This window comes from Lissotriton vulgaris, chromosome 6 (genome assembly GCF_964263255.1).
Source record: "Lissotriton vulgaris chromosome 6, aLisVul1.2, whole genome shotgun sequence".
NCBI classification, from domain to species: Eukaryota; Metazoa; Chordata; class Amphibia; order Caudata; family Salamandridae; genus Lissotriton; species Lissotriton vulgaris.
This window is the reverse complement of record NC_141694.1, coordinates 510396255-510413908: the sequence shown is the minus strand read 5'-3', so window position 1 is coordinate 510413908 and position 17654 is coordinate 510396255. Positions and strand designations below refer to the sequence as shown.

The 17654-nt window shown below is 43.6% G+C and overlaps 1 protein-coding gene across 1 annotated transcript in view; it reads left to right on the top strand.

Annotated features, from left to right (window-relative positions):
- CDC50A (cell division cycle 50 P4-ATPase accessory subunit A) overlaps positions 1–17654 on the top strand; it is a 274615-nt gene that overhangs the window by 147420 nt on the left and 109541 nt on the right. Inside the window, exon 4 of the mRNA XM_086926514.1 lies at positions 16933–17020. Within this exon, the coding sequence (XP_086782640.1) occupies positions 16933–17020 (88 nt within the window). The remainder of the gene's footprint in view (positions 1–16932; positions 17021–17654) is intronic.

Sequence of the window (17654 nt, the reverse complement as noted above, 5' to 3'; positions counted from 1 at the left end):
ACAAATGTAACAAAAATATGTTAATATTTCACTTCTGTTCTTCGATTTTCGTCACAATAAAATACACTGAACATAATCTTCACAAAAGTTATTTACAAAAGTTTAAGCTATTGCCATTATAAATTACAATAACTTTTAATTAAGTATTCATTATTTAAAAAAATAAAAAGCCATTGTTATTTGTAATATCAATACATGTAAGTCCCGTAATTACAACACATATTGCATTACAAATGTTATAGGTGTCACATTTGCGAAAGTTATAACTATTGGCATTGTAATTGACAAAGCTATTAATTTCGCTATTTTCAAAAACAAAACAAATACAAAATTTGTCATTTTCAATACCAATAGCTCAAACGTTCCTAATGCGAGACCTATTGCATTGCAAATGCTTGTTAAAAAGAATACCTATGCCTCCACCTATTTTATTCTTACGATCCATCCTGAGGATCGTGTAATTCAAAGGGATTGAAGTAGCTAGGTCTGGTCCTGAGCTATCATTGAGCCATGTTTCCGTCAGGAAGATGGCATCAGGTTGGAGGTCACTTATTAAATCGTAGATATCTTCTTTGTATTTTGGCAGCGATCTACAGTTTATGCCAAAAAAATCGATAGTCTTTGGTTGTATTATCCTCTTTGTGCTTCACTTAGGAAGTAGGATTATTATAAACCAAAGTATCTGCTCTCGAAAGTTGCAGACTTAAAGAGAGGGAGAAATTACAGCTAGGACAAGGGACAGATGGATTCTCTGGGCTCAGCATCTTACAGTTCTGATGGCAGTTAGGGCGAAGTTTGTTGAGATCTTCGTGGGAGTATCTAAGAGAAAGCGTATTTCGAGCAGGGGGTATGGTCGCTGGTCCCGATCCGTCGGGGACGGGCGCAGACGAGCTTTCCTTTGGCGCGTCACTGGCGTGCCCGCTTCGCGCATCCGCTGCGCGTCCTGCTCATGTGCTCTCTAAGTAGTGTGGATGTAAGTAGTCCCGCCCCCTGTCCTCTAACCCGGAAGAGATGTCTTTACCGCCTTCACTCCCTCCACAACAACCGGGAAAGACCCATGGTAGACCGGGGAGTTGGCGGAATGAACTGCGGGTGTCAGAGGAACAGCGTGCAGCGGTAAGTGAGCACAAAAAGTATCCGAAGTTAAAAGACATTGTGCTCAGAATTAATTAAATTATTTAAAAACAAATGATCATTCCTTTGAATGCACCTCAAGCAAGTTATTCATTCAGCGCCTGTACCCAAAATCGTTTTTGGGCCTGGAAAAGAACAATCACACCAGAAATTACATCTCCAAGTAAAGTGTCTCCATTAGTTTCTTCTCACTTTCTAGAGGAAGAGGAAGAGGACTCAGAGGACGACGGTGAAGGAGGTCCGTTTGGATATGCTAGTAGCCCATCGCAGTTAATGGTGAAATACCAGGAAGAAGACTCGGAGGATGAGTATGAAGGATTTCAAGATCATCTCCAGCATCAATACCACCAGGAGCATCACGTAGTAAAAGTGTACCGTCTTCTTTATTGAAGGATCTACAAGTCATGTTAGAAGATTATAGGAGAAGATATCCAGTGCCTCAGGCCTCTAAGGAAGTTCCGAAGTTACGCCTAGCCCACGCTCTGTACCGGGTACTCCATTGCGAAGGCGGGAGATCTTGCCGGAGCCTATTCCTAAATATCCACCACCAAGATCTCAGCAGGATCCAGATACCACGGATGATGACCATGAAGGAGAGATTACGGGCCCTAGTAGAGAGTGGGACTATTATCTCATTCAGTCACCTTCGTCTTCTACACCGAAACCTGTGGATTCTCCACCAGAGGACATTGGTGGGTTTCATAACCTGATGGAAAGGACCACTAAAAGATTCGCACTTACCAGAGAGCGCAGGGACCTGTGGCAGCGGTCCAGTCGCTCGAGGCTCCCTCCCATAAAACGATAGGGAGTCCTCTCTCACTCGTGGATTCCGGGTTGGTGGTAGCAGCCCGGCGCCATTTATTGAGAGACTCTGCATTACGGTAGACCTGACTACAATTGCTCTTACTAATTTTAACTTGTATTATTATTTTTGCCATATTGTGTTTTAAACAGCTACTGTGTGCAAAGCGGTGATTGCAACTGCGACTTGCATGCGGAATAGCTGGCGAGTGCTTTTGTATTTGTATGCGTGCAGGGCGGTTGATTAATAGCGCCACTCGCACTCTCACCTTACACTGCGGCCCCTCTGCCTTGGTCCATCGCGGCTTCTGCCGATTGTGTGGAGGGCGGCTCACCTACCGCGGCTCCTAGTGCCGGTCTGGTGGTGGGAACGGGCGCCATATTGGGAGGAGCCAGAGAGCGCAGGGACCTGTGGCAGCGGTCCAGTCGCTCGAGGCTCCCTCACATAAAACGTAATGTGTTGGAGGGAGCGCAGCGGACGAGCGCAGCGGGCGCGACGGAGGCGCGCCGGAGTCGCGCTAGAGTCAAGCTCGTCCGCGAGCATCCGGGGCTAGGGGCGAAGGACTTTGTTCGTCCTTTAGTGTACACATCCGCTGACTTACTAGCGCTGCGACCTTCCATCATGATGTGCCCCCCCGTACCCCTCAACACGGTGAAACGGACATTTCGCCTAGGCATCACTAATCCTATCAATCTAACTACGGACCCTGCCTCTAGTTACGCGGTTTCGGAAAGCACGCCAGGTACTACCTGTAATTTTAAATGTGTCTATTTAAACACCCGTTCTATGACCAAACATCAGACAGACATCTTTTTGTTACTATCTGATACTAAACCGGATTTACTCCTGTTGACCGAAACATGGCTTACACCGGATTCATTACCGGACATCTTAGCTGCCTTGCCTGCTGATTATTATATTATCTCCGTGTCACGACCGGCAGGTAAATTGGGGGCGGGGTGGCCATCATCTCCAATAAGAAACATCAACTTAGACAACTCCCCTCCTTAGATATACCTAATGTGGAGAATATTGTTGCCAAATTGGATACTGTTAATGGGACACTTGTGGTGGTTTTACTATACCGCCCGCCCCAAACTATGGCTATGTTTCCTGCCATTTTTGCGGAGCAACTGGCCATGCTAGCCACCAATAATTCTAAACTACTCCTGATTGGGGATTTAAATCTCTGGTTTGACAGCATACTATTAGATCCCCAAGCAGCTGAGATGAGGGACCTTTTGAGTGATCTGAATCTAATACAACATATAGATACTCAGACCCATCAAAAGGGCCACAGTCTCGATCAACTTTGGTCACTGAATTTAGCTATCGATTTTATTGATATTAAACCTTGTAGCTGGTCTGATCATTTTACCATTAGTTTCTCATTTTGTGTTGTGAAAGCTCTTCAATTTAAGCTGAAGGCTACCAGTCTGACTCGGAAATGGTCCTCGTTGGACATGTCAGCTTTTTTAAATTTGTTAAAGTCTACTCTGCCAGAGCAGAGCTCAGATGTGGAGATAGCCGATTGTAGGCTTCAAGATTGGCTAAACTCGGCCATTAATGTCTGTGTCCCCCTCACTCGCTTTGATAACTCACGCGGCGCGGACGCACATAAGTGGTTCACGCCGGAGTTGAGGAAATTAAAACTTGCAGTGAGGCAGCAAGAGAGAACATGGCGTACCAATTACTGTCCTCAAGCAAGGATCGCATACTGTTCAACTCGTAAAGCCTACCAAAAGACGTTGCACACTCACAAAACTGCTTATTTCTCTTCTAAAATACTTAACGCGACTAATAAGTCGAAAGAAATTTTCAGGATTGTGACTGAGTTGTGTAATGATGAGAGAACTTCTCCCCCGGTTGTCCCCTCACAATTGCTCTGCAACTCGCTGAATGACTATTTTAATGATAAAATAGTGTTGATTAAGGATACTCTATCCAAGCTTCCAGTTTGTGTCCCGATAGATGATACCTTTTTAAACCCTCTTACTTTGCATTCCTTCCCCTTAATCACTGACCAAACCCTTCATGATTTGCTCACTAGAGTTAAATCAGGATCTCCTCAGGATGTCTGCCCTCCCCAAGTAATGAGAGAAATTGGTCGGGCATTCCCAAGTAGCCTGATTTCTCTGCTTACTAACTCCCTCATGTCAGGGATTGTTCCTAATAGTTTTAAACAGGCCTTACTGATCCCTTTAAAAAAGAAACCTGGCATTGACTCCTCAGACCTTTCTAATTATAGACCAATATCGCTACTGCCTTATTTATCCAAAATATTGGAGGCGCATGTAACCAACTGCCTATCAAGTTTTGTGGAAGCCTCTGGCTATTTACAACCCAACCAGGCAGGTTTCCGGCCTGGTCACTCTACTGAGGCAGTGATATTGGCCGTTCAGAATACTTTAAGGTCTAACGCAGACAGGGACTTGCACCAGGCTTTGCTGTTATTGGACCTGTCTGCCGCATTCGACACGGTTGACTATACCATCCTGGTCAACCGTGTCGAACAGGCCGGTCTTCGGGACTTGGCCTTGGCTTGGCTCAAGTCCTTTATTTCAGGACGTACCCAATCGGTTCGACTGGGTTCTTTCACAGCCCCTAAAAACATTTCCTTTTGTGGGGTTCCTCAAGGATCCTCCTTGTCCCCTTTATTATTTAATTTGTATATGCGGCCTCTGTTGTTCTCCCTACGAGAGTTTAAGGTTGATGTATATAATTATGCAGACGACCTGCAGTTGGTTTTTGTGCTAAATTCTCACAATGCTGCCGAGGAATTTCGAGCAACTATGTCTTTTATCCAGAGGTGGATGTCTCTAAACCACCTTAAGTTAAATCCGGGAAAAACGGAGCTCATTCTACCTGGGAAGAGTGAGATCAGTTGGAGTCCTAGCTTTTGGCCATCGGACATGGGCTCGCCCCCAAAAAAATCCCGTACAGTAAAAAGTTTGGGAGTGACTCTTAGTGAGGATCTTACCTTGGAAAGTCAAGTCGGAACTGTGGTCTCCTTGGGGTTTTTTCAACTGAGGAAGATCAAGAAAATAGCACATCTCCTTACAGGTTTGGCCTTAATTCAGACAGTTAGTGCCCTAGTCCTATCTCACATCGATTTCTCAAATGGCCTCTATTTGGGGGCGCCTATTGGCCAACTTAAAAGATTGCAATACTTGCAAAATCAAGCTGCGAGACTTATCTGCAAAGTCCCGAAGTGGGAATCAATTAGACATGGACTAGAGACTTTGCACTGGCTGCCTGTGGAACAGAGAGCTACATTCAAGGTGGGCTGTATTGTGTTCAAGGCTTTGGAGGGTAAGGGTCCCATGTTCCTTAGACTACTACTGCGCAAATACAAACCCTTGCGCAGCTTGAGATCAATCCACAAAGACCTACTTGAGGTCCCTCGTTTCAAAAAGAAACGTCAGGGAGGCAGCAGTTTTCAATTTTTAGCTGCTTCACTGTGGAATTCCCTTCCTTTGACTCTGCGACACAGTAAGGACCTCCTTGCCTTTAGGAAGGCATTTAAAACTTTTCTTTTTTCTCAGGCTTATTGTAAACAGTGATTGTATGTCTTCTATGTATTGTTATGTTTGACTCTCTCACCAGCGCCAAGAAGCCCTTGGGCGTATGTGCGCTTAACAAATAATGAATAACATAACATAACATGGTGGAGGATAAAGCTGAATGTTTCCTATATAACTTTAAGGAACCCTATCGAAGATCTGTTCGGTCCTTACCTATTGTAAGTCATATTTGGGAGGAAGGCCTAAAGGTTATGGAGACTCCAGTGCTTGCCAGACTGGACAAAAAATATAAAGCGCCTGCAGATGCTCCAGCGTGTCTTTTGGGTCATCCCAAACCGGACTCCGGTATTACACAGGAGGTGCAACAGAAATCGAGAAATCCGTCCGCTCCAATTACGGCACCGCCAGACAGGGAAGGTAGGAGACTGGACAACGCAGGAAAGAGATTTTCCTCAATGTCAGCTCTACTAGTAAAAGCTGCAAATGCCCTGGCCATTCTGGGGAGATATGACAGACAAATGTGGCGCGACCTTTCGCCATATATTGACCATGTACCAGAACCAGAGAGACAAGAGGCCAGAAAAATTCTTCAGGAGGGTCAGAGGACTTCGGCAGAAGTCATTGATTCGCCATGGATATAGCGACTACAACATTTAGGTCTCTGGAAGGAGCCGCGGTTCTGCGCAGACATGGGTGGTTAAGAGCGACCGCTTTTAGACCGTAGGTCCAGAATACGATCTTAGACCTTCCCTTCAAAGGTGAAGATTTATTTGGCAAGCATGTTGATGACTACACTACAGAGCATCAAAAAAGATACTGATACTGCTAAAGCATTAGGAACTCTGCAATACAGGAAGGTTCCTTTTCGAGGCTCTAAGGGTAGGGGGCAATCCTCTTACAGATGAGGATATCAGCAAATAAGATATTCCTCTTACTCCACCTCATCTCAGCCCTACCGGCAGCAGTATACACGGCGACAATCAGGAGGTTATACAAAATCGACTCCGAGAGGAAAAGGAGGTCGTCCGGGAAAAGACTACACCGACGACAATGACAACCGTCGAGTTCCAGCTACACCAACTCTACTGAGATCACATGCTTCCCTGGGTGGAAAGATTGCTCATTATTTTCAGAATTGGCAAGAAATAACTACGGACCAATAGGTCCTCAACATTATTCAATTTGGCCACACTGTAGAATTTCAACAGACTCCTCCTTATACACCACCGATGCATCAGAACGTCAATCCTTTGCATCAAATCCGGAAGGTGATTCGGACAGTGCTATGAAAGGGAGCAATAGAACCAGTGCCGAACTCCCAAAAAGGAAAGGGGTTTTACTCCCGATTTTTTTTTTTTTCTGCTCAAGAAAAACATCCTCCTATGGCGTCCTATTCTGGATCTCAGAACTCTAAACACCTATCTCAAAAAGCAGTCTGGATGGTTTCTATTCAGGACATCCTTCTACTCCTAACCCTGGAGATCATATGACCACTTTAGATCTACAGGATGCGTACTTTCACGTCCCCATCCATCCTTCACACAGGCAGTACCTTCGGTTCATGGGAGCCAGAAAACATTACCAATTCAAGGTACTGCCATTCGGCCTAAAGTCAGCGCCAGGAATGTTCACAAAATGCCTGGCTCCAGTGGCGACTGTTTTAAGGAAACAAAAACATCATCTCAAGGCACCATCGAAAGCACTAGCCCGAGCTTTAACAAAGGCTTGCATAGACTTGTTTGCCAAATTTAGGTTTGACTCTACACGAGGAAAAATCATCCCTTCGACCAACGAAAATGATTACTTTTTTTGGGATCAATACTGGATACGGAGAGATATAAGGCGTTTCCCTCCAAAGAAAGACAGCTGAAGATCGTGTCTCTCTTCCAAGACTTTATAAAAAGAAAGTGTCTTTCAGATCGCAGGTACAAGTCATTACTGGGCATAATGTCATTGTGCATTCCCCTCGTGCCTCACTGCAGGTTAAGAATGCGCCTGTTGCAAAAACAGCTCGATCTACAATGGCGTCAATCGGAGGGATCCTTCGAAGACGTAGTCCAACTAACCAGTTATGGTTCAAGCAGCGACATGGTGGACACAAGAACAAAATGTCTCTCACGGTCTTTCATTTCTTACAATACCAGCTCCATTGGTAGTGACTACAGATGCGTCCCTAGAAGGATGGGGAGCATTTCTTCAAGACCTTCAAGTCGGTGGTCGTTGGAAGTTGCACGAGCAGCAATTGCACATAAACATGCTGGAGTTAAGGGCAATCCGCTTCGCTTTACAAGCTTTCCTGCCAAGGATAAGAGGCTCGTTGGTGTTGATAAGAACGGACAACACGACTGCGATGCACTACTTAAACAAGCAAAGAGGAACAAGATCTCTCGCCCTTTCTCAGGAAGCCCAGATAATATGGGAATGGGCGCTACAGCAAGCGAACATTTCCGAGGGGATCAAAACATCAAGGCGGATACTCTCAGCAGGCTCATGTTGTCCTGCCACGAGTGGGAACTGGACCAGGGGATCCTAAACAACATTTTTCGAAGATGGGGAAGACCAACAGTAGACCTCTTCGCCACAAGGGAGAACAAGAAATGCCGGTCCTTCACAAGCTGGCTTCCCCAGAGGGGGTCTTGGGGGAATGCGTTTTCAATGGCATGGTCCGGCTCATTTGCCTACGTTTTTCCTCCAATTCCTCTCCTACTGCGAGTGCTTGTGAAGATCAAGAAAGAACCGTGCAGGCTGATCCTGATAGCCCCATGGTGGCCCAGACAACACTGGTTCACGGAACTCCTGCTGCTGTTGGAGGCCCGTCCAGTTCGTCTCCAACCAATTCCATCACTTCTGACAATGTCCCAGGGACAAGCGCTCCGACCAGACCCGAAATCCTTGCGCTTAGCGGCCTTTCTCCTGAGCACTGTGAGTTTCAGCATCTAAATATCTCAGAAGAGTGTAAAAACATCCTGTCAAAAGCTAAAACGGATGGTACCAACAAAACCTACAGGATGAAGTGGAAGAGGTTTTGTCTCTGGTGTCAGAGAAGTAAAATGTATCCTCTAACTGCAGCACCTCATGAAGTTATCCCATACATCTAACTTTTAGCTAAATCGGGATTGGCTCACGCTTCTATTAAGGTGCATTTAGCTGCAATATCCCGCTACAGAAGGTCTTCCTCAGGCCCATCCTTATTGTCGACAAGGATCATCAAACAATTTATGAAGGGATTGTTCAGAGTTTTTCCTCCAATAAAGCCTCCACCACCACTTTGGCGTCTTAACACAGTACTGTCACAATTGATGAAGCAGCCTTTCGTACCTATACACAGAGCAGATATTAAATTCCTATCATGGAAGGTGGCGCTTCTCATCGCTGTAACGTCAGCGAGACAGGTTGGAGAACTACAGGCACTCACGATTCAAGACCCTTTTTTGCAATTTAAAGAAGACAGGATGATTCTTAGGACTAACCCAAAGTTTATTCCTAAAGTACCAACTGACTTTCTTTTAAATGAACCATTAGTTTTAAAACCCTTCTTTCCTCAACCAGTAAGAGCGGCGTAAAGAGTTTTGCATTCGCTGAATGTACAACGATGTCTCAAATTCTATTTGCAAGAGACTAAGAGCTTTCGCAAGTCTTCACAGCTTTTCGTTGCTTACAGCGCACCCAGAAAAGGTTTCCCTTTATCAAAACATAGGGTTGCTAGGTGGATTTCCAGTGCGATTGTCTGTCACCAAGCTGCTGGAATACGTCTGAACGCACGAGTTCGTGCTCATTCAACGAGAGCAGTGTCCACATCCACTACGTTATTCGCAGGAGTGCCAATTCAGGACATCTGCAGGGCAGCAACCTGGACATCTACGCACACATTTACTAGGCACTACTGCTTAGAAGCGGCTGCAGAAACAGATGTGGCAGTGAGAGAAGCGGTGCTGAGAAATTTCATCCAATAACGGTGAGCCCTCTTTGCATCCCTCCTTCCTTTTTTCTTGATTACAAAGGCACATTATTACTCGCTGTGTATAATGTTGTTCATACTGTCTTACATGATAATGGAATACAGAGAACAAATGTGCTTTGTTATATCACTGCTTGCTATTCTGATTCCGGCATGTGAATCTATGAAAGCTCCAATACTGGAGTAAGAAAACAAGTTACTTACCTGTAACTGTAGTTCTCCAGTATTGGAAGCTGTCATAGATTCACATGGGACCCACCCTCCTCCCCTGAGAGGCTCACCTTGGATTCAGCACGGAAAGTGTTTTATGCACAAGTGTGCGAAAATCTGAGGAGCAAGAGGTTCTCTCATGAGGGTTCTAGAGGGTGAGGAGCTCTGATTGGTTCAGGGAAACGTTTGGTTCTTTTTACATAACAAGTGTTATGGGTTGCAAAAGGGAAATGGGCCTAAGCCTCTTTTAGTTTGCTATACTGCTAAGCATTGCTTTTTTATATACCGGAGACTCCCGTCTCGACGATGGGGAATGATTCAGGCATGTGAATCTATGAAAGCTTCCAATACTGGAGAACTACAGTTACAGGTAAGTAACTTGTTTTCATCCATTCTATAGCACCTTGCACCAGTAGCCGCATATTTGCAAAACATTTATCTTTGTTCAAGGTTCCAGTAATTAAAGCCTTTATGGAGGGCCTGAAAAGAGTAATACCACCCAAAATACCTCCTGCAGCAGTTTGGAATCTAAACAATGTGCTTACAAGACTCATGGATCCACTTTTTGAGCCATTACACAATTGTCCATTACAGATTTTTTTCATGGAAATTTGCCTTCCTTATTGCTATCACTTCTTTAAGAAGAGTTGGTAATCTACAAGCATTAACCTTAGAAGAACCCTTCTTTCAGCTTCATAAAGATAGAGTAGTTCTTCGCCCCAACCCAAAAGTGCTTTCTGCTTTTCATATTAACCACTCAGTTGAGTTACCTGTGTTCTTTCCTCAACCTGATTCAGTAGCAGAAAGGGCTCTTAACTCATTTGATGTCAAAAGAGAAATATTATACTATATTGAAAGAACAAAGACTTTTCGTAAGACAAACCAACAGTTTTTTGCTTTTGCTACACCTCCCATAGGCAGTCCTATCTCTAAATCTGGTATTTCAAGATGGATTGTTAAATGCATTCAAACATGCTATGCTATAGCTAAAATAACATTATACCTCCTAGAGCACATTCTACATCAAAAATGGGAGCATGTAGGGCCTTTTTAAGGTAATATTCCCATAGCTGACATTTGTAAGGCAGCAACATGGTCCACACCACACACATAGACTAAACACTATTGTGTGGATGTGTTGGCATGCAACTAGCCAATGTGGGACAAGCAGTGCTAAAGACACTTATTTAAACAACAACAACACCTACCGGTTAGCCACAGCTTTGGGAGACTACTTCTATAAAGTCTATGCAAATTATGTGTATCTACAGCACACATGCCTCGAACGGATTATGTTACTTACCCTGTAAGCATCTGTCCTTGGCATGTAGAGCTGTAGATTCACACGCGCCCTCCCACCTCCCCGGGCCCTTGTAGTTGTTGCAGTTCTCAAATTAAAATTACATACGCATGGACATCTCTTTTTTCGCTTACTCTATTCTCACCCTGTTGTGGGAAAATAATCTTAACAGTGGAATTGATGCTCATTCGCAAATTCACAGAAAGGAGGAGTCCCCTTACCTCGTGACTGGAAATACTTCTTCAAAGAAAAACAACTTGCAAACATTCAAACCCAACTCTAGATGGCAAACCATGAGAATCTGCAGCTCTACATACCAAGAACAGATGCTTACAGGGTAAGTAACATAATCCTTCCCATTCTCAAGTGAATCTCAATATTTTAATAGTTCAGCTAATTAACAATGTTTGTGTGCAAATTAGAGGTAGATGCCGCTAGTAAGTGTTTTGCTCACAGTAACCCAAGTGATGTGACCTTTTTACTGCTGATATTTGTAGTAGCTTTTGATATCTGATTTGGGCTGGTCACTCAGGTGCAGCTTGGTTCCAGGGGCACAGTGAGCAGGGGACCCACTTCTGGGCATATCCTTGGCAGAATTAGGTGTTCTCTCTGGCACATAAAAGGTGATGGCCCTGTGCTCACTGTGCCATTACAACCAGGCTACTCTAGACTGAAGAGCTGGACTGTTTGTATTGGAGAACGGTCAAGACTGTTTTGCATATTGCTGGGTCCAAATGCAGGTGGCAAGATGAGCAAAAGAACACTGTGTTGGAATGCTACAGCAAGCGATTGCCAGTGGTTAGACAAAATGTAAGCATTCCCCCATCATGTTTTTTGTTGTGAAATATAGGTGATTTCATATAGACAAGAGTGAAGCTCAAGTTGTAGATGAGGTCGCTTAGATCCCATAGGTGAAAAACATCCTTGTTTAACTGTTTTTCCCATCTTTAATTCCATGTTCTGTTTGGTTACCCAAGTCATCAGTCCATTCTTTCATCATCTACGCTGGGGCAGAGGAATAATGGAAGAGCCATACCAGCTAGTAGATGCATGGCAGGTGAGCACTAGGTGGCCCGGGTGGGAAGGGGGGGGGGTGGGGGGGGGGGGTTCAGGGGTCAGGCCCTAGCCATGCTCTGGGCTTTCAGGCACGCTCCCTCTCGCCATATTAGTCATTGCTTCAGAGGCACATCTCTCCCACTTTTCAGCCACTTCATATACAGGGTTCCTGCCTCTCTGGGCTGGGCCTAGCTGATACCTTGCCCCCTTCCTGAAATTTTGATGCAATCCATGCAGCGGGGAGGAAGGTGACTAATCGTGCCATTGAACCTTCGCTTCCCTGTGCCCATTAACCTACACTATGCCTGCCTGGGAGAATTCTGTGACTCCGCTCTAGCACAATGTTTCAGCAGTGGATATGGACATGAAGGAGACCACCCCACTGGCAGAGGCTGAAGGATCATCGCTGGTGTCCCTTTCTTAGAACTTTCTTTCTTATTTTTGAATACTATAAAAGTAATACAGACTGCTCCAAATGTGCCGTGTCCATGCAGAGTTTGTGTGCAAGATATTGATTTTGCAGTATCATTGAGGATGGATTTTAGAGCGGCAACTCTTCTGCCTATAGGTCTGTTAGTGTGGCAACTCCTTATCCCGGGTGCGATACAGCTGCTGCTAGTACTACACTGTATTAGATCTTCATCGGGTGTAATATTTGTGATTGCAAACCTTTTAGTTGGTGCTGTGCTACTTTTGCAGTATTTGACGTGTGCTACCGAGTGGAGCTTGCTGTCAAGTATGATACCCAGTGGTTTAGGATTGTGAACTGATTTGTTGCTCCGGCTAGGTTCAGTGCTTTTGAGTCATGGTGACAATTCAGTCATTTAACACATTCAGTCTGCAAAATATTGGTGTCTGTTCTGTGGGGCCCGCTGCTCTTCAGGTGAAAGCTGTTGGCAGTACCTTTCGAACCAGGTTGTGAATGGGTCAGAAACATGGATTGGATTTACTAATAAGTGCTGCTAAATGTTTATCAGCTGCCTCGTTAAATTTCAAGTTGGTGGGTGGTTACATGATGTTGGTCTGTGTAGCTATGCAAGGTAAATAATTATTTGCAAAAGCTTAAACAATTCTTTTTTGTATACACTTCTGGAATAGGTACACAAAGCGTTCCTTCTGGGTTTGAAAGTATTGCTTGCATTGCATACAGTGAGGCAATGGTGCCAAATAGAGAAGTGTGGCTCAATGGTTAGAGCGGCAGTAGTCTGGCCGGGACCAGGGTTTAATTCCCGCCTTGGCGGGTCTCGGGCTCAATTTCCTCGGACCTGATGATTCTCGCGTCGGTGCCTATTCTAATCATGAGTCTCACTCTGCACCTCTGGGCAATAGCTTGCTTAATCTCTCCAACGGCCCCAACAACGCTGAGGATGCCTGACTTCACCTTGGGGGTGCCCAGGAGTGGGCTCCTCACAGGGAAAGGCCAGGAAGGGTTCCTTGGTGGTATTCGTACAAGCGCCGAGATGCTTACGGGTAGTCGTGCGCTATACAAGTGCGTAATCATCATCATCATCATCATTGGGCTTGGTTTTTGCAGTGTTTCAAGTATCTGCCACATCTTTAAAAGTTAAGTGCCTCTAGAAAGACTTTAAATCCACATTCCTCTAGAGCAGAACTGAAAACTGTTTTTACAGGTTTACTTCCACAGATTAAATGCTATTGCAAACAATCTCCAATTGCTACAATCAATCAAAAATCCTGCATGAATAATTGACTTTGGGTATCAAAGCTTAAGATGCAGGTTTTAACAAGGCAGTTCCAAGCCAGAAAACAATACACCCTCTGAGGGCAAGCTTACTATACATGTAATACATATGTCAGTAAAACTAACCAATTTAGGCATCCTACTAGATCTTAATCAAAATAGTGTGAGGCAATACATCCCCAGTATGCACAGCGTGTCTTCGCATTGGTTGTTACTGATGGGCTCAAATCGCTTGCAATCATACCCCTGTAATCTAATATTGAATGGCAAATAAAACCGGTTTTCTATATAAACGAACCTCTTGTCTCTCGGTCTTAAAAAATGCATACTGACTTAACTCTTTCACAAAGTAGTGAATATTCTGTTTCACCAGGTAGCTCCAGAAAACCTGTAGACGAAAAAACAAAGCTATAAGGACCAGCATATATTAAAATTAATTTAGCGGATAAACCGCATCCACAATTTTAAAATGACATGAAGATTAGTCTCGTTAATGTTGCTTGTTTGACTTAATAAAGGGCTTTATTGTATTAGTAATTGGATAAGAAACCTTATGCCCTGATTACTGTTGCCTGTCTGAACCCGTGCCACCTGACTTTCATTTGTTCGAGGGGGCAGAGGTATTGGTCTGATGTTTACTCTTTAGCTACCTCCTGTTATGTGTGGCTGGTGTTATGTGGATCATCTTCCTTCTTCCTACTTTCAGTCTACCTTTCTTCTTCCTGCCTCCCTTGGTGCTTCTGGTCCCCTGCATCCCAGGTATGTGATTTTGATGGTTTAATGCCGTGTGCTCAGAGTAGTCTTTTTCTGGGGTGCTGAGACTTTATTCTTTCCTCTTATTTGTTTTCCTCTCCCGGACGAGCTTTAGCCTTACGTCTGCACCTCTGACTTTCTTTGACTTTATCTCTTCAGATGCCCTGGAATTGGAAACATTGATAGCCTGAATGCTCTCTAGTTTCCGTTTCTGACAGGCAAAAGATGTATTTTAGGAGAGCATGCATTGACTGCTTCTCACAGTAATGAGCAGAGTCGGAAGGGGGATAAGAACTCTTTTCTTCAGGCATGCACCATTAACTCCATCCTCACTGCTAATCTGTTGCTTTATTCCTTCATGTGCCCACTAAGCCTACGTGAAATGGTTGATGACTTCCCTGAGGGTGGATTCACCTTGATTGTTTTGGGGGAAGGAACAGGAGAGCTAGCCTGTGTTTCACCCCTATATTGTTCCACATTATTTACCATCCTGCCAGTTTCCCATCCTGTCTTCTCCCTGGCCTTGCTACATTCATTTTACACATCCGTTATTTTCCCTCTTTGTGCCCCATCTTTTTTGGCAATCGTGGGTTTCTCCTCCATTGTTCTGTTTTTTCCCATCTAGGCTGTTTCTCCTCCCCACATTGTTGTAATGTGCTTCCCAAAGTCGACTTTTATGCTAATAGCACTGTGAAATGAGGATCTGCAATATCGTGTTATATATTCAGAGCCCCTAAAGTCTTTCTTAGGTGTTCCAGGGGTCGGGGGATCCTATAGGTATAAGCAGTGTCCTTATAAAAGCTGTTTTATAGGCCCTGCTATTGGAGAAATTCATTTTTCCATTGCAGATCCCCAACCCATAAGTTAAGAATGAAAAAAGAAAATCCATAAAACTCAAATTAAAGAACTCCATAGAATGGTAAAGACAGAATCAACAATATGGTCAGAGATAAATGGATGAGCCTGGTTGCTTTGAAGAAGTGACCCCATTGGTTAGGAAGCCTTTCTGGGAGGAGAGGCTGCTGGGTATAGGAATGCCAGAGCCAGGGGGAGGGATAGTAAACAATGCTCTTCAAGGGAAGGAGCAGACCAGCTAGAAAAACCAGTTTTCATTTCCAACTCTTCTATTTAAACCCAAGCATATGCTAGCCTTAAGGAAGGAATGACCAGATAAAGTAGGAGAAACTATGGAGATTAGCCATCCAGGGGGTGTGTTTAGCCAGCACCTCTCTCCCTGCTGAAAAGTCTAACATAACATAATTTAGGAGGAAATGTGTTTTCTGGGATAGTATTGTTCCACACTTTTGAGGAAGTGGTCTTGCTCGGGGTGTTGCTTTGCACCTCATTGGACAGAGATGCTCTCCTGCTTGGTCCCAGAGAATACCAAATAAGTATCTGAGAGGGGCAGTGCCTCTCAGATCTGCTTTTTGAAACCTAAGAGAACAAGAAGGGTCAACGCTCAGGAGTTTGATGTACATTAACCAGCCCCTGCACTCTGAAGATTGCACCTCTTGCACCATCAAAAACTGCAGCCCTGTAGATCAAACCTGCTTCAAAAGGACTAAAGAGTAGACTCACTGCAAGCTACGGGTTAATAGAGCTCACATGGGCCATCACCACAACAAATCCTCAGCCTGGAGTACTACCAGTTGATTTGTAAGGGTTTTGTCCAAGTGGATTTTTGGAACTGAAGTCCCAAACTTCCAACGACCCTCTAGGAGATTCCAGACCCTTAGATTGTGTTTTGGACACTTTAGATCCTCAAGAGAAACCTCAGAAAGGAGTTCCTAATGCAACTAGGCCTGCTGGAGGAGGCTGCTAAATCATGGTGAGTTATCCTCTAGAAAAGTTACGAAGTATGAATTTTTCCCTGCCCGAGGCAACCAAGTGTCCAAAAGTGGTACTGTTGGTTTCTAAGCACTAGAAAGTGTCTGGTCTTTAAGAATGCATATCTTTGGTTCCCTATCAGTGGATTTTGTATTGTTTTGTTTTGGTGTCATTTTAAGGATAAACATATTTTCTATTTTTATAAATTGGTGTCGTAATTTTATTATGTTGTGTCTTAATTATTTACTGAATTGGTGTTTTAAAATGCTTTATGTACCTGTCTTTGAAGTTAAGCCTGCCTGCAGGCAGCAAAGCTACCAAGGGTTGAGCATGGGAATAATTTTCTAAGACTTGTTCTAGGCCCGATTATGTGTTAGTAGTATTATTGCCAGTGGCAAATGCATATCTGCCACTACTAATAATACACTTTCCAACTCAGTTATTTAGTTCTTGTTTTTGGAGGAATGGAGATATTTCATTGTCTTATTGTGATGTTTCATTACAGACCTTGAGTCCATTTTTCGATCAGAATGCATCACTTTGTAACATAAACTATTGATAACTTGTGAAACATGGATGGAAACGGTTTATTTGTTGTAATTTTCATACGTTCTCGCTCTTCTCCACTGACTTTGTTACATTGTTTTTGTTACTTCCTGAAAATAGAGCCCAAGTAAGGAATGTGAACCTTACAGAACCAATAATAACTTGCCCATTGCACCATGTGGAGCAATTGCCAACAGTATGTTTAACGGTAAGATATTTTTAAAATAAATTAGTTACTTGCTATCTGGTAGGTGTTTTACAAACTGAGTTATCACTGAGCTTATATCATATTTTTTAAATGACAAGTTGACAGTTACCAAACATTGCCCTCTTTTCTCATATGTTGATGCGTTTTGACTTTGGGAAGATAGTGAAATGTTAGCTTTACCCTTACATATAATTTAATATCCCTTTCTTATTGCATTGGAAATATACTATGACTTTTGTGTTTGTTAATAAGAATCGTAAACTGTTTTAGATCATTTTGGTCATATTTGTTTAGTTGCATTTGTGTTAAATTTCTGTGAGCGCCTCATTTAGAAATGCAGAACGGAGCAGGCATTCAACCATCTAACTGTTCATTAAAACAAAGTCTTGAGTGGTAGTAAAAAACTATTTGAAAGAAATGGTGGGGAAGAAGATAGAACGAGGAGAAAACACAAGTTTTCTCTTACAGGATTTAATTTGCTATTCATAGTCAATAAAATATATGCATCCTTGTGTAGGATCTCTAGCACTTTTATAGTAGATAGAATTATCATTTCAAAATAGATTTAATTAAGGAAAGCTGTCTCCGACATGTCAATAAGTGGATTGTGGTTGTATACTTTATAATATATTGA